This window comes from Leucopleurus acutus (genome assembly GCF_964270905.1).
Source record: "Leucopleurus acutus genome assembly, chromosome: 2".
Taxonomy (NCBI): Eukaryota; Metazoa; Chordata; class Mammalia; order Artiodactyla; family Delphinidae; genus Leucopleurus; species Leucopleurus acutus.
Window position 1 is genome coordinate 86139115 of NC_139143.1, and position 17409 is coordinate 86156523.

General features: G+C 45.3%; 1 protein-coding gene across 1 annotated transcript; it reads left to right on the forward strand.

The window, feature by feature from the left end:
- The first annotated feature begins 2766 nt into the window (after positions 1–2766).
- TXNIP (thioredoxin interacting protein) lies at positions 2767–6933 on the forward strand. The gene is made up of 8 exons (XM_082833357.1): positions 2767–3274; positions 3807–3879; positions 3986–4133; positions 4348–4450; positions 4584–4840; positions 4942–5098; positions 5212–5363; positions 5493–6933. Exons 1-8 carry the CDS (start codon positions 3025–3027, stop codon positions 5526–5528), a joined length of 1176 nt encoding a protein of 391 aa, XP_082689483.1. The 5' UTR covers positions 2767–3024; the 3' UTR covers positions 5529–6933.
- Positions 6934–17409: the final 10476 nt, after the last annotated feature.

Genomic DNA, 17409 nt, shown 5'->3' on the forward strand with positions numbered 1-17409 from the left:
TGGCTTTACTCAACCACCTCCTGTAAAGCAAACAACAATCACCACTTGGTTTCCTATTGGCGCTGGGATTGAAGAGGGTGGGGAAGGAGCAGGTAAAGATGATCTAATTTGCAAAACTGGACTTAGCCCTCCTTTGCTGTTCCTTACTGGACCTGCCCCTTTTCTCTCTTGCACCCCACAAATGTTAGTACTCTGTTTTCAGGACAGCAGTTTACAAGATTTTTTCTTCTTTGGCACAGGAACTGAGAAAGAAGAATCAGAAGGCACATTTTCCTCAGAATACCAGGTTATAAGGTGAAAGGTTGTAAACAACTCTGCCAGGGGGGACTCCATTTCAGAACATGCTTTGGCTACAGGCCTGGTAGGCAGCAGCTGCTGCCAAAGTGAAATAGGTTTTTGGCATTTAAGGGAACCCAGTCGTAGCACAGCGCAAACAAGTGGTCTGTACCAAGTTTTGAAAGGGAAAGAAGAAACTGGAGCCCAAGAGAGGAACTTAGAGCAAAAGGGAATGGTATTATGGGGTTTTTTTAAAGTCAGAAGTTCACAGATGTGCCCAAATAAATATCAGCATTCCCTTTTCTCTAAGATGTCCCAAATCAACACCACCCTGGTCTATTACACTCACCTCTCCTCTCAGTCCCTCAAAATTTATGTAGTTACACATCACACACTGTTTAACAATATTGATTCATGTATTTCTTTGTAAACATTTTCATATTTCGTATTTATGTACTTTCATATCTATCAAGCTAAAAATTCTCTCAGAAGCTACAATTCAAAATTTTAAAATTACTTTAATGAGAGTCCCACCTTCCCTGCTCCAGATAACTCAATCAATACTGTTGACTGACTGAAAATAACTCAGGCCTTATTGCTTAACTTTCTTGAACAGGGTGCTGCCTCAAACCCACACACCCTAAGGATCAACATGTTCCCCTTTTTGTTCCTGGGGGTTGGTGCTGTGCGTGTGTGTGTGTTTTCCAGTAGTCTTGATGCCTGATTTTTGAGCTTGCTTGATGGTGGAGTTGAGCTGTAACTTGTTAGCCTTAGAGTGTCAACCCAGTTAGGGTGTGTGAGGAAGGAAAAAGGATATTTCACAGCAATGAATAGCTGTCTTTTTGCTGAGAGGGTAGGCTTTCTGGATATTCTAATGCTTCTTATTTACTTCCCCATCTCAATCTTGGGAACATTGTCTTTCTCTTTCCAGCACAAGAAATGAAGTCATCTCCTGATTCCCCAACAAATGGGAGGGAATCAGGAATCAAAGCCAAGGGAGAAGAATCCCTGTATCTCTGCACACAAGTTTTTCTTATTGCATTTATGAAAAATTTCTCAGGAGTCGGTTCCTAAGGCATCTCATGGCCAGCTAAGGAAAAGCCCATCTGACAGAGAGACAAATGACAACACAGGATGAAGAGTCAAGGCTTCTTTTAGCATGAATATATAGTGTGCTAGTGATCCTTCTGTTTTCTCTTCCCTTTCTCAACAATTTCTAAACAGCTTAGGGAAAAAAACAAAACACAACAAAAAACGAAAAACTTTTCAAAGACAGGGGAATGCTTCTTTCAAACAGGAATACGGCCATCTTTCCTCGGACACTTTGGTTACAAACAAGAGAACTTTCTTGCTTTTAACTAATTTGAAGGCTGTGAGGAACACAGGCAGCAGATTTAGGGATGTACCTTTGATTTCGTAAGTTGGAGAGCGGACGAAGACAAGAAAGAGTTAAAGTAACAGCGCGGGGGGGGGTAGTGAAAAGAGTGAAGCACCCTTTTTTTTTTTTCCTTTCCTGGAGAAGCGGGGAGTGAGAGATAATTAGAGCCTAAAAAACACACTTTACTGAAGAGGTAATGAGGTAACTGGCGGAACATAAAGTGTTCCCCAACTTTGCAGTTAGGGACTGAAGAGGTGAGGGGATAAGCAAGAGGATGTGGACACGCCCGCACTGTTTCCGGTCCCAAGAACAGAGTGGAGGGCGCATGGGCTGAGGCACACAGCCCCGCGCCCGGGGGCTAGAAAGGGAGGGAGAAGGCGGATCAGTCCCACATACTCGCTTTCCTGTGAGCGCTGAAGAGAGGTTAAAATTTTGTGACAAGCTCTCTTTTCCTTCCCACACAGCAGGTTTTTTAGGGGGTGGGGTGGGGTGTTGTTTGTTGGTTTTTAAGAGGTGCGGGGCAACAGAAGGACAAAGGGGATGTTCCTGAACAGTAACAGCGGCACTCCCTATCCTCCGCCCCGATCCTAAATTATTCTGGAACTCTGGGATTGTTTTTCACACGACTTGCGATTTGTGAGTCGGAAATAAACAGTTGCCTCTAAATTAACTGCATTGGCTGAGGCTACGCACGAAATTCCCTCATAAGCACATTTTCCTTTTACCTCAAAACATCGCTGGCACCCCAAAAGTATCCTTCGAAGGACTCTGGCCTCGGATAAATTTTACGGGCAGCGAAGCATTCCTTCCTTTGGGCCCAAGGGAAGCCGCCCCACAGCCCCTCCACCCCACAGCCCCTCCGCCCCCTCCTCCTGGCCCTGCAGCGATGCACAACAACTATTTTCCCCGCCAGGAGCACACTGTGTCCACGCGCCGCTGCGACCTCACTGATTGGTCGGGCTCCTGGTAAACAAGGAACGGGCAGCCAATGGGAGGGCTGTGCACGAGGGCAGCACGAGCCTCCAGACCAGCGCTCGCGTGGCCCTGCCTGCCGGGCTACTATATAGAGCAGTTTCCGGCTGTTAGTTGTAACTCTCCTTTCGTCTCTTCAGGCGGTGTACTTTTAGCCTTTTCGCGGAGATCCGGGGCTCTCTTCCAGCTGTTGGAGGAAAGAAAGAAAAGAAAGGGTTTATTTTTCTCTTGAAATCCCTTGGCCTAAGCCGCAGCTTACAATTTCTGTGGACATCTTATCGAAAATTTAGTAGAGGATTGAAGAGTGAAATAATTTTAACTTATTGCTAAGGGTCCTTTGATTTGGGGTTCTGTTTTTCCTCCCTCGTTTTTAACTCCTAAGCCAACCTAGCCCAATTATGGTGATGTTCAAGAAGATCAAGTCTTTCGAGGTGGTCTTTAACGACCCCGAAAAGGTGTACGGCAGTGGGGAGAAGGTGGCTGGCCGGGTGATAGTGGAGGTGTGTGAAGTCACTGAAGTCAAAGCTGTCAGGATCCTGGCTTGCGGAATGGCCAAGGTCCTGTGGATGCAGGGATCCCAACAGTGCAAACAGACATTGAACTACCTGCGCTACGAAGACACGCTTCTCCTGGACGACCAGCCAACAGGTGAGTGACCCAGCTGATTGCTGGAAGGTGAAAGCTGATTCGAGAAGAGAATTGATACGAATAAATGGAGCCTACAGTGTAGATTCTAAGTTGCTCAGGTTGTGTGGTTTGCATTTTGTGTGGCTTCCTTATCTTTTTTAGTTTTAATTTGCAAACTCCTCCCACCCCCCCCACCCAAAAAAGGGTGATGTGTGCAATTTCTTATGGTGCTGGGTGCTGTGTTCTGTAGGTGATCCTGAGGGATGTTGCCTTAGCTATTGAAAGATTTTCTGTGTGCATAACTTGTTTATTCTGTTTGCTTCCTGTTTGAGATGATAGTAGCTTAACTGTCCTGGTTGAGCCTTTGAGCACTGCAGGGCTTTGCAACTTTTTGGCCCAACGAAATGCATCAGAATCTCTCGTTTAAGAACATAAGGGATGAAAATGGGGGTTCTACAATACTCTTGTATGCTGCCCAAGAATTCCATATTGCACAGATGCATTTTAAGTGTAACAAGAAACCTAATGGCTACTCGCTTTTCTTTGCCTGCAGGTGAGAATGAGATGGTGATCATGAGACCTGGAAACAAATATGAATACAAGTTTGGCTTTGAACTTCCTCAGGGGTATGTATCAGCTAAATGCATCTGTGGACTTATCTTCCCCTCCTTTGATCACTTACTCTTCTTGGAGAGCATTTTTAAATTAATTGTTTCTTTTTTCTTGATAAAGGCCTCTGGGAACATCTTTCAAAGGAAAATATGGGTGTGTAGACTACTGGGTGAAGGCTTTTCTTGATCGCCCCAGCCACCCAACTCAGGAGACAAAGAAAAACTTTGAAGTGATGGATCTAGTGGATGTCAATACCCCTGATTTACTGGTGAGGTTCATTTTAAGATTCTATTCTTCTGGGTTTCAGGGATAAGAAGTCAAGTGTCTAGGGCATTAGAGTGAAGCCCCTCAGGGAATCAAATCCTAAGTCATCAGGGTGGGAGGGAAAGCTGCCTATTCTAAATTAGCGGTGGAAAGGAAAGAGAAGCAGAGAAAGGATCTCTAGGAATTCTCAAAACATTTTTTTCCTCCATTCTACATAGGCACCTGTGTCTGCTAAAAAGGAGAAGAAAGTTTCCTGCATGTTTATTCCTGATGGGCGGGTGTCCGTCTCTGCCCAAATAGACAGAAGAGGATTCTGTGAAGGTAAGGATCTAGTGCTTAAAATGGGAGACTATTAAAACAGGAACTGTGGGTTTGGGGGTGAGGGCAGGAGACAGGGACAGATGAAAAGTCATCAACTGTATTAAGCATTAGTTTTCATCTTTCTCATTGCTAGGTGATGAGATTAACATCCATGCTGACTTTGAGAATACGAGTTCCCGCATTGTGGTCCCCAAAGCTGCCATTGTTGCCCGCCACACTTACCTTGCCAATGGCCAAACCAAGATGCTGACGCAGAAGTTGTCATCGGTCAGAGGCAATCATATTATCTCAGGAACTTGCGCATCATGGCGTGGCAAGAGCCTTCGGGTGCAGAAGATCAGGCCTTCTATCTTGGGCTGCAACATCCTTCGAGTTGAATACTCCTTACTGGTGAGTGAGTGGGGCTGGAGAGAGAAATTGTTCATCTGTCAGAACAATAGTGGTGTTTTCTCCAGATCTCCAGTCTAACAAACCACCGTCTCCTTTTCTAGATCTATGTTAGCGTCCCTGGCTCCAAGAAAGTCATTCTTGACCTGCCCCTGGTAATTGGTAGCAGGTCAGGCCTCAGTAGCCGGACATCCAGCATGGCCAGCCGAACCAGTTCTGAGATGAGTTGGGTAGATCTAAACATCCCCGATACCCCAGAAGGTGAGCTAGACCTAATACCTGTTCTTCCTCTCTGGTCTGCTTGGGTTTGTAAAATTGGTGATGGTCAAGCATTCCTTGGCCAGGCTTCTTATCCCCATACTTTCTCTCTCTAGCTCCTCCTTGCTATATGGATATCATTCCTGAAGATCACCGATTGGAGAGCCCCACTACTCCTCTGCTAGATGACACAGATGGTTCTCAAGACAGCCCTATTTTTATGTATGCTCCTGAGTTCAAGTTCATGCCACCACCTACTTACACTGAGGTGAGAATTGTCATTTTACCACTACATTTGCCCTAAGCCTACTATAGGAAGTTGACTTGGAGGGATTGCTAAACTGGGTTGTTCTTTTAGTTCTCACCCAAACTAAAATGTTTTCTTTCTTCCTCCCAGGTGGATCCCTGCATCCTCAACAACAATGTTCAGTGAGCATGTGGAAGAAAAGAAGCAGCTGTACCTACTTGTTTCTTTTCATCTCTCTTCCCGGACTCGTACTTTTTTAGAGACTCAGCAGTCTCTACAGTGGGGTACCGGTCCACCCCAGCCTCTGACTCTCCAGTGTAGGAGGTGATCAGCATGCAATCTCCTGGGCTTTAATGGGTGCACACTCGTCCTCAGCCAGTGAGATGTGATACGGGGTATTTTGCTGGATGGGTTTAAAAACATACTAGAAAAATTCAGGCCAATCCCATTTTCTTAAATCTCTTTGAAAATTGAGGCATTTTCAGTAGTTTTGAATAAGGGGTAGAAATGGCCTCCTGGCATGGTCTTCCCAGTGTTTTATGGAGGGGATTATAGATTGGTATAACAATAGACCTTGAACCTCTGCCATGTAGAGGAGAGCCAATTTAGCAAACCAGGAAAATGAAAAGGAAAAAAATCACAGCCAAAACTTTGGGAAAAGGATGTTCTTAAAATCGTTTGTACACTTATAGAAAAAAAAAAATCCCTCCAGAGCTGATTTGGTTTGGACTTTGGAGTGAGCTTCCCATGTGGATTAAAGGGAAGAAGCTCAAAGGTTGTCTTTGTTCAGAAAGTACTTTAATCAGGTATAAAGCGGTAGTAACTGTACCCCACCAAAGGTCTTAAAAGCCATTTTTAGAGCCTATTGCACTGTGTTCTCCTGTTGGCAAACATTTTCACGTGGGAGAATGTGTTTTTCTTTTCATGTGACTCCTTGGAATTGATTCTGAGGTGATGTTCTTAGCACTTTAGTTTGTGTCAAATTTGGGATTTTTTTCCTTTCTCAAGTGTAAGCTAAAACTGGTCTACTATGTCTCTAGGGGTAAGCACAATGACAAAAAAAAAAGTGTTACTGCTTTTGAGACTTTGTCCTAGTGTACAGAATTCTGCAATTCTGACACTCTAATTATATGAGAAGGGTTGCTGCTATCAGCCTTGCCTACTGTGACTTCTCCAAACCCAAGGAGGAACTCTAAATCAAAATGCCCCAACACTGTGATCAGAGCATACAGATGTTGCCATGAGACACTAGAGGGCAGGTCTTCACAAAAGCTGTGCGGGCTCCCTTCCTGCCCAGTGTTAGGAGACAGGGATGTTGACAGCCCCTCTCTCACTGCAGCCTCTAGCACTTGCTCAGTCTCCCTCAGCCTTAGCACTTTGTTCACTGTCCTGTGTCAGAGCACTGAGCTCTATCTTCACTTTCCTGAGAAAGTATGTGGGCTGAAGGTGGTTTCATTCTTTTGTTGTTTTTTAATTGTATATCTTTTTGTATGACAAAAACTATATTTTGTACTTAACCAGATATATTTTTTCACCCCAGGTGGGGGTATTCTTTGTAAAAAATAAATAAAATAAAGTTTTTTTTAATGGCAAAAAAGTTTGTTTTCTTGTCTCTGAGATGGTGTTGAAGACGTTATTAGAAAGAAAATGTGCCCAAAGGAGCTTTCCCCCTACTTCACTATTCACATTGTTGGAAACCTTGTAGAGAAACCATTTCCTATTGACCATAATGAATATAGTCAGAATGCGGGTTGGTGGGGTGAAGAGGGAAGGAATTTGAGCTACATTGTCTTTTGTCGAATTCACTAAAGAACTGTAGTGGGATCTTCTGGTGGTCCAAGCTAGTTTTCTACATCTATAGTTAATCATTACTAAATTCCTTCAACTTTGGAGTGCGTGAAGCTTTGATTTTTGTTTTGTTTAATGAGCTCTTGAAATACAGGGAAATGAAGTTTGTGAGGGGATTTGGAAGGAAAAGGTTATGGGTCTTTTTCATAATTTGGTTTCATCAAAGTTTCTTCCCAGTATAAGCCTGGTTTATATGCAGGAAGACATAATACAGGACATAAGGATTTAGTTATGACCATCAAGTTATTATTTTTTATTTTTTTTTCTTTTTTGGTACGCGGGCCTCCCACTGTTGTGGCCTCTCCCGTTGCAGAGCACAGGCTCCGGACGCGCAGGCTCAGCGGCCATGGCTCACGGGCCCAGCCGCTCCGCGGCATGTGGGATCTTCCCGGACCGGGGCACGAACCTGTGTCCCCTGCATCGGCAGGCGGACTCTCAACCACTGCGCCACCAAGGAAGACCCTGACCATCAAGTTATTTGAACGCAGCTACCGTTTTTTTTTTGTCTCTGCAGCTCCCATTACAGTTCGTATCCAAGTACACGATCATAACGTAGTAAATGTTTGCTGAATATTCAAACCAACCCTCATTCCTTATGATATGCTTCAGCAGTTTCTGTTACTTCCTTGTAGAGTAATAACAGATTGATGGCGCAATTCCACCTCTAATTGAAATGATTTTTATTATTCCGAAAGGAGTGACTAGGAGTGACTAGTGATGAGAAACCCTGAGATGGCAGAGGTTAGAGTACGTTCTGATTTCTGGTTCATTTAAATCTGCAGACAAATCTAGTCCTAGCCCTTATTTGGGGGTTGGCTTTTCTATGGACCTCCACATAGTAATTCCAGACCTCAGGCTCTTGGAAGCTCATAAAATCAACGTAAATTGAACAGAAAGTAGGATTGAAAAGATTCTTTTCCACTTCAATCTTTGTCTGCATCTATCTTTCATTCTCAGCAGCTCTTTTGCTCTCTACTGGCCGTTGTCGTTTTTTTTTTTTTACCAAGGTGTCAGTCTCTAGCTCTGCTGCCATGGTGACTGTGACCTTTACTCTCACCTCTGCCTCCTTTTCTTACCTGTTCAACAATTTAGTGCCTCCGCCCTTTTTCAACTCTGTGACCAGAAAACTAAGTCAAAGTTGATGGAAAAGTTTTTCTGGAGCTTGTTTTGCAGGGACTGGAGGGATAGACCAAGGACAAGAGCAGGCCAGAGGGCAGGACAAAGAGATGGAGAGACCGTGGAGCACAAAAGCCTGGTTGTTTGTGTATACAGCCTGGCTACTGGTACGTGATATGAGAAGGGGATGGAGAGGGTAGATAACTTACACCCAAGGTCTGATAGAGATTTGATCCTTGAAGGGCCAGAACATATGCACCTCCTCCTGATACCCTAATACCTCAAATCCAGCACTGGCCAACAGAACTTTCTGTAATGATGGAAACGTTCTATATTTGCCCTAATACGGTAGCCACTATCCACATGTGACTAGTGAGCTCTGAAATGTGGCTACTCTTCCTGATGAACTGAATTTTTATTTCTGTTTATTTTAAATTTAGTTAGCTCCCTGTGACTAGTGACTATCATATTGAACAGCACAGCAAAATCTGAGGAAGGAAGGAAGCAGCTATAGCTGTTCATCCAGAGGAAATGCATCCCTCCCTTAGAGCACAAAAGTCTCCACTGGACTTCCTTTTGCCTTCGATACACAACTTCTACCCCACCCCAGGACATCTGCACATAGGCTTGCTTAAGTACTCTTCCTTAGGTCCCAGCCCAGCTGTTTCTCCACCTAAGTGGGTGGATACCTTGGGTCTTCCTTTCCTTTGCTCTTCTCATATGACTTTGAATTTTTAAAGAGCTATAGCCTACATGTACAGCCATTTGAGGAGATCCAGTTCTTAGTATCATTTATTCATTAGGCCCAATCTGGTATAGGAAGATCTGAGAGAAGACAGAAAGAAAACTAAAGAGAGAAAAGAGCTAGAGAAAGTAAAATTAACAAGGAAACAACAGATACTTCCACAACCAGGATCCTTGGCTACCTTGATAACTCTGAACAGACTGGAAAAACAAGGATATAACTTGGGTTGAAGCATCGGGAGGGAAAAGTATGGAGAGAAGATCTGACCAAACACCTGGTCAACAAAAAACAATCAGCTAAGAGCTGAAGGTTATGAAGTGGGGTAAAAGAGTTACTTTTGCCCAGTTCTTTCAGTAGTATACAGACCCCTTCCTAGTATTTTTTCCTCGGACTATCCCTAGGTGATGGAATGCATAAGATGGATAAGGAGAATGTTTTACTGACCCTCTGACGGCCCCTGTCCCAAGTATCCTGACCTCAATAGTTCTGGAGTGGAAAGAAAGAAACTTTTGCCCCATTCTCTGTTCTGACTCTACGTTCACTTCCATTTCCAAAGCTGAAAAACTCCCTCTCAGAGATGACTGCAGAACCAGGGCTGCAGCTCCTGGCCCAATAGGTGAGTCTATAGCCTAGAAGAAGTTCAGGGATCAGTCTCCCTATACCATTAAGGAGAAATAGTGTAGTGTGGTAATTAAGCACAATACCAACTGGAGCCAAACTATCTAAATTCAAATCCTACTTCCACCACTTAACTAGCTGTATGACCTTGCAACTTGTTTAACGTTCTCTGTGCTACAGTTTATCTGTAAAATGGGAAAGAGTAATAGTAACAACCTTAGAAGTGAGGATTTTAAAAATATATGTGGGGAAGGGACGCGCCATGGTGGTGGCGGGAGCACATGTGGCGGCTTCGGGGCCCGCGTGGCGGCTGGCGGGGCTGCGGGAAGAAGACGCTCCCCGCCCGTGCCCCAACCTGTGAAAAGGGGTCATGCACCCTCCTCCCGTCACCGTGCCTTCATTTCCGGCCGCCCCACGCGGTTTATCCCCACCTTCTCAGTGATGATTGAAGCTGGATTTTCATCACTTTCAGTTATTTCCAGAATGCAGCCACTTTTCCCAGTTCTTGGGGAGAACGCTGAACCCCACTTCTGGATGTTCCCAGCCACAGACTGTGATCCACATCCAGTGAGGAAACTCCACTCTTTGTGCAACTACTGAGTGGCTACTGACTGGCTTCTGACCAACAGAATACAGCAAGTCATGGGAGGCACTGGAAAGAATGATGCTGACTGAACCAGAATATCCATGATGCTTTAGAGATCAGTGACCTTTGAAGACGTGTTTGTAGAACTCACCCACAAAGAGTGGGACCTGCTGGACACATTGCAGAGAAATATGTACATAGATGTGATGCTGGAGGACATCCATTGTCACATCTTCTGGCAAAAATCGTGACCATTAAAAGCAAGAAATAATATCCAGGCAAGTTATTTTCCTGGTGGTCCAATGTAGCTGTAAGAAAACAGTAAAGTTCTTGAAGTGTGAACCCTGGTCATCCACATGTGAAACCTGGGAATGAGGAAAAATGAAAGACATTCTCACACAAAAGCTGAAGGAGTTCAGTACTATAATACCTACCCTTCAAGAAATGCTAAAGGGAGTACTGGAGGATGCCAGTAACTTGAGGCCATATGAAAATATAAATTTCTCTGATAAAGTGTTCCAGGACTGACGCCCTCCTCAACCCCAGCACCTATAACACGGATTTGATTGAACTAACCTGGTGATGCACCTGCTTCCCAACTAGGATGTGACATCTGATTTCTCACTGTCTTCAGCTCCTGTGTTCATGGCTTGCCTCAGCATATTGGAGGCACTTATGTGGTTCCTCAGTGAGTTGTGTGCCTTCCAAGGCCAACCACTTGGTGACAAAAACATAACTTCTTTACTTCTTTTGTGAATACGTGGCCTCACAAAGGCTGAAATATTTAGTGAAAATGTACTAAGGACATAATTTCTTTTTCACTCCCTGACCTACACTCTCAGTCACTGAGGCATGTGGTAAAACAACAGGGAATCAGAGTCATGGTCATGACTTGGCTGGGTCAAGTTCTAGGCCATGTGGGAAGACTCCTCTCTCCTCTGAGAAGAGACTTCTGCTTCAACCAACAGGGAGACGCTGCTCTTATGGTCTGAACTGAAACCCCATAAATTCATATGTTGAAGTCCAGACCCTAGTACTTCAGAATGTGACTGTATTTGGAAATAGGGCCTTAAGAGAGGTGATGAAGTTAAAATGAGGTCATATGGCTGGGCCCTAATCCAATGTGCTGATGCCCCTATAAGAAGAGAAGATTAGGACACAGACATGCACACTCAGCTCGTAGAGGAAAGTCCATGTGAGGACACAGCAAGAATGTGGACAGGGGCTTCCCTGGTGGTGCAGTGGTTAAGAATCTGTCTGTCAATGCAGGGGACACGGGTTCAAGCCCTGGTCTGGGAACATCCCACATGCCGCGGAGCAACTAAGCCCGTGCGCCACAACTACTGTGCCTGCGCTCTAGAGCCCGTGAGCCACAACTACTGAAGCCCATGCACCTAGAGCCCTTCCTCCGCAATAAGAGAAGCCACTGCAATGAGAAGCCTGCGTGCAGCAACGGAGACCCAACACAGCCTAAAATAAAATAATTTTTTTTAATTAAATGAAAAAACAAAAGAATGTGGCCATCTGCAAGCAAGGGAGGGAGGCCTTAGAAGAAACTAAACCTGTGGACACCTTGATCTTGGACTCAAAGCCTCCAGAACTGTGAGAAAATTAATTAAGCCTCCCAGTCTGTGGCATTTTGTTCTGGCAACCCTAGCGAACTAATACAGCTTTATTTCTCCTAAAAAAAAAGTGTATATATATATATATATATATATATATATAAAGAGTTAGAACAATGGCGAAGTTATTTTGCTTGTTATCTAAAATAAAAGAGGAGGCATATTCACCACCACTGCCTTGATTAGCTCACTCCCAGGCATGTCCTCAAATTTGTTCCTCCTCTCTGACCCATCATAAGTAACACCACTCTCTCTTTGCTTCTCTTGATTCCCTTCCTGTGTTGGGGGAGCAAAACAGTCTGAGAAGAGGTCACTGTACAGAGGCTGACTCAACCTGTAGTTAATTTTGTGGTGGGAGAGGTGGCCCACTATTGGGACTCCCACCCCCAGGCCAGGACAGGCCCTCTGCACACCCCCATGCTATAGCTCTGGGACCACTAGCGTTTTCTCTCTCATACTCCCAGCGTGCTTCACAGGCCTCTGGAGTAACTCTATCACCTTCTGGGAATTAATTAATTGAGCTTTCTTAACTTTTCAGTATACAACTCCAGGGGAAAGCTTCCCACCATTTAGAGTGATAGACTGAGAAACAGAGAGTGCTGTTTGTGACACTACAAAGAACTCTCAGACTCCTTATTTGAAGGTATTGCATCTCATTTAATTTATTTCCCTGAGGTGGGCTAGACTGAGTAGCACAAAAGCCAGTGGAGGCCCCACTGATGAGGCCCAATTTAGCCTATTTAGGCTATTCCTGTCTTGTCCTGACCTTTCCCTTGGTGTGACCCTGCTGTACTTTCTATGGAGCCCGTTACGAAAAGGATGGACAGACTGAAGACCGGGATTTTTCTGACTACCAACTGATTGGTCATCTCCAGGCCATGGAGTGATGGAAGAAGGAAGAGGAAAGGCAGAACATGGGGACAGAATTGTGACACCCATGGGCCTTGAGTCCTGGAATGTCAAGCAAGGTCCATTCTCATTCCCTGTTGGGTGATGGAGCTGCTGACCACCTCTCCAAGTCAATCAGATGGTCGGTAAACAGGTTCTTGGAAATGTCTGGCTGGGTACCCAGCTAAGATATTTTTAACCTCATGGACAGATGGACAGGGGAAGGATTTCAGTTGCTGGGAGGGGAGGCGGGGTTCAGGAGCGTGAGAACTGTGTTTCCCTTATATGGTTCTGTGGCTAAAGACCCCTCCCTCTCCAGTTTACCTGTCTAAATGCTGACTTCCTCCTTCATCTATCCAGGCTCACAGCTTCCTTCCTTCATCTCCTGTTCTCCCATTTCTCTCTATGCGTGGGCTTTCATGCTTGTCTCATCTTCCAACTCTGAGGAATCTTTGGTTTCTGTTCCAGACCCCAAGATGTTTTTAGCTCCATATCCCTGAAGATCAGGGAAAAGGTGGTTGGGCAGGGACCAATGGCTCCTTCTCTCCCGCTGGAGAAAGGTGTCACCTGCCATTGGTACCCAAAGGGCTTCTCTTCAGTTCTACCTCCCCAAGCTGTCCTGCAGGAGAGCTCCATTCTCCCCTGTAACCTCATGAAGCTCACTGCCCCCAGCTCTTGGGAACAGAATTTGAGACCTTGGAAGCCCAGATTTGGACCACATACACCTTTGGGAAGTGGAAGAAATGTTGATAGAGGTCAGAGGCAGCAAACCGAGGGCCCATAGGTGGAATCAGCTTGCAGGCATTTAGAAACTTGTATAGCTTCTTCCTAAATATTTGAATTGGTTGTAAACATTAAAAAACCAGATCTCACTAAAATCTATTGTTCTGGCTTCCCTTAAAAAGCAACCACATTTGGTAACACTGAGCCCACATTCCTTCATGGCATCAACCTGCTAGAGCTAAAAGGGTCAGGCAGACTTATATCTGCCAGTTCTCACCACTCCCTATTGCATTACACTCACCTGCTTCACTCCTTTATACCCCTGGCTCTTGTCTGGTGTTAAGGTTTTTGCCTTAGGTTGTCACCTCTGCTCTAAGTAGAGCTTCTTCTCAAATATTTCCTCTGAAGGACCCCTAAGATTAAGGAAACTGAATTTTCCCCCCGGGCTTCTGGAACAGTCCAAAGTAGCCTGTCACAAGCCAGAAATGTCTTTGAAGTACCCGTTTTATGTTTAAAAAGTGCAAATTTTGATTCACACTGCATAATATATTTGTGTAATTTTAGTATAAGAATAATTTATCTTCCCCCAGCAAATCTTAAAAGTAAAATTGACATTCTGGAAGGTGTGTAGTCTGTGGCTCCAAATATCCCTCACCACATCACCCATTGATAACCTAATTTAAGTAGCATAATGCTAAAGACATGAGGCAAAGAGAGACATGGAAAGAAAGACGTGATTAGAGAGTCAGAAAAGGAAAGGAATCTGAAAGACAATAAGAGAGTCTGAGTGACAAGCTCTCTTTCTGGCTCTCAGCCACCCCTCCTGACCTGGCCCAGTCCAGCTCCTGAGAAGTTTATAAACATCCCTGATAGCTCTGGACAGGTGTTAGAATGGTGGCTCAGGATGGAAAGCAAGTCTCAAAACAGGAGCCAAGTAAGGGAGAGGTGAGGGGCCAAGAGCATCCAAGTATGGTCAGACAAGAAAGACTGTCCAAGGGCCAAGACAGAGGCTTGGAGACAGGAAGCAGAGGGCTGAGAAAAGGACCGGTCAGCATTTGGCCTTCCTTTCACTGACCCCATCTTTGTTTCACATCCTCTTACCATCCCTGCCCACGAAAAATAAGGTAAAAGAGTTACCTTGGCCTCCTTAGTTGAGGGAATTTCCCCTCTAGAATGGCTATTTCTCTGGCCATAGCAGAGCATAAGGAGGATGAGTACCAGGGCTTCTTTCCCTGTCCACATGGGATTTCATCTATTCTCTCCAAGATAGGAAATATCCCAGATCGGTGTCCGTGACTCAGGTTAGTTTGTCCCCCCAATCCTTTTGGGTAAGGCAAAGACAGGTCTAACCTCCTTCCTATTCTACCACTATTAAGGCTGCCCTGAGTGTAACAGAGAACGTAAGACACAGGATTTGGATATTTCTCCTTGTCTATTTTATACCAAGGGAAATGGAATTAGAGAATGGAGAAGATTCAAGGAGAGGCGGGGGTCCAAGTCTTGGGAACCTCAGCCCACAGCTGAGAATTCCAGGAGGAGTAGAGGTTTGAGAATGAAGAACAGTCCCTGAGTCAGAGGTCACCGGGGCATAGCCCCTCCCTGCATTGGTCAGGACTGGGTCTGAGGAATCCCTGGATTCCTTCCCCCCAAATTTTGGGTGCCCAGGGTGATCGCACTTAGCCTCTCAGGTCCTGCAATTAGGGTTGGATCACTGTCTTTCCACTGACTCCCATTAGAGTTGCAGGGGGAACCTCCCTTCCCTCCGGAGTACAATGGCAAATTAAGTCCTGTTGGGAATAAGGCAAATAACTTTCTGAGGCGATACTAGGAAACTAGAACTTGTTATTTCCCACTTTCTGGTCCCAAATGACCTTGGGGAAAAAGTGAGTCTCAGTAGGGGAAAGGTCAGTGGAGAAAGGGTCACCACTGGTCTGGCCAGATTAGCTAACTGAACTATTCCTGTAGCTCATTTCTCTTCTCTGTCCTCTGGCCAGACATGCTACGTGAGGGGAGATAGGGAGGACCTGCCCCACAGGCCCCTTCCTCAGTCAGAAATTCCTTGGTGGCCTGCTTGATTTGAGTCCTGGCTTGCTGATCGTGACCTTGAACTCTGCTGCAGGGGTGTCTCCTTCCTTGCTAGTTAATGGACTTGCTGATCCTTCTGCTACTTGGGCTGAAGCAGGTTCCTGGAAAGGACTGGCTAGTTGCCTGAGGTATGTTTAGCCTGCCCAACTGAGAATAAGGTGGGGAAATCCAGCAGACGGAATGAATTCAGCAAAAGCTGGACACATCCTGACCTTTGTTCTCAGAACTATCTGGATTCTTGCAGGTGGATCAACGTCAGCTTGAAGGATTTCCTAGTGGACATCTAACTCAAATTCTCTTTCATACATGAGGAATTTGACGCTTGGAGACTACATGACTTTCCCAAGGGTACAAAGCTATGGAGTGGTGAAACTAGGACCATAAACCAGTGCTTTGCCCAGTTGAGATGGCAGCTTTTCCCTTTGGCTTAGTTCTTAAACTAGCCTAGGCCTACAAGCCACCCTTCGTTCCTTTCAAAGTTCAAACAGCAATAAAAATGAATTGAGGAAAATACATGTCTTTACCTCACCAACCATGGGTGTCCTGTCCACCCAATATTTGACCCTCCAATTTTCTTTGGTCTCTACTCCCAATCTTCTAAACTGCATGCTATAACCAGGTCTCTCATTCAGCCCTCCCTCAAATCACTTGAGTCCCTGAGCTTAAATTTGCAGACCCCAATCTCAAGCTTCCTGCCCGAGGTGGGAGGGGACCAGTAGGCTAGGGATGGAACATGGGGTATGGAAGGATAGGATTCTTGACTGAGAACCTACCCTGCCTGGGGCCAGAGCAGCCTAGGCTGTGGGCATGGGAGCAATCTATTCAACATAAGCAGGCACACAGTACAGGGCTGAGCAAGAGGCACGTGGGGCCTCTCTAAATGTTTACAAGTAGTGCTTGGACCTCTGCCCTTTCAGGTGGTCCTCCGGAGGACTAGCAGCCCTGACTCTATTTACCGAGTCTTAGGCTTCTGCCTCAGCCTGCCCAATAGAACCTATGGAAAGTAGGGGAAAGGTCAATGGAAACAGTCTAGCTCATTCCTGGAACTGTTCCGGAATCTGGGGAAGCTGCTGGGTCCCCTGTCTCTGGCTTTGTTCAGCAAGGTCACCTGCCAGGAAGGGCAGGAGGCCAGATAGGAAAGAGTCCAAGAATGGTCTGGTCTCTCTGACACTTTGTCTTTGAGGAAGTACAACTGATCCCAAGAGGCCACTCTAACCTTTATCCTTCCCCTGTTTCATGGGAAAAGGATGTGTGTGTATAGAGGTGGGGGCAGGGGTGTGTTCAGTTCTCCTCTACTGTCTCTTGTCTAGAATCTTCTTTGTTCCCACTCTTTTGAGTACACATGCTGGCATTAGGTGGGATTTAGGAGGTCAACTGTGCCCCCAACATAGCCACAAACATAGTTAACCAGATTAGGTCTGGTATGCGTGTACATGCAGAGGAGAAAGGTAAAAGGAGATTTTCCAGGGTCTTTTATTTTTGTTTTCTGCTAATTTCTCCCTAGCTACAATCACAGGCTACAGTGTGACTATGGGAAACCCCAGTGACAGGTCCCCTGGCCCCTCCCCCTACTCCACTCACACAATACCTCAGAGAACTAGAAAAGGGAACACATCAATCATCCAAATTGCTCAATAACTCTGGAATGTTCTATTTCTATTCCTGTTTCCTTCCTGTTCTCTTGGCTCCTACCTTAACATCTACTACCACACCCAAACCAGGCTTTTAAGGTGCTTTCCCTCAATGGAGTCACAGCCCCTATTCATTCTTTACAATTGGGTCAGAAATATCTAACATTAGACTGCCAGTCTCTATCACTTGATGCCATAGGGAATT

What these genes read in the sequence shown, in the direction of transcription:
- TXNIP (XM_082833357.1), top strand. Translation starts at nt 3,025, where the DNA reads ATGGTGATGTTCAAGAAGATCAAGTCTTTCGAGGTGGTCTTTAACGAC. An exon ending in CAGAAGAGGATTCTGTGAAG is followed by an intron (nt 4,451 to 4,583) that starts GTAAGGATCTAG and finishes TCTCATTGCTAG; the next exon opens with GTGATGAGATTAACATCCAT. An exon ending in CATCCCCGATACCCCAGAAG is followed by an intron (nt 5,099 to 5,211) that starts GTGAGCTAGACC and finishes TTCTCTCTCTAG; the next exon opens with CTCCTCCTTGCTATATGGAT.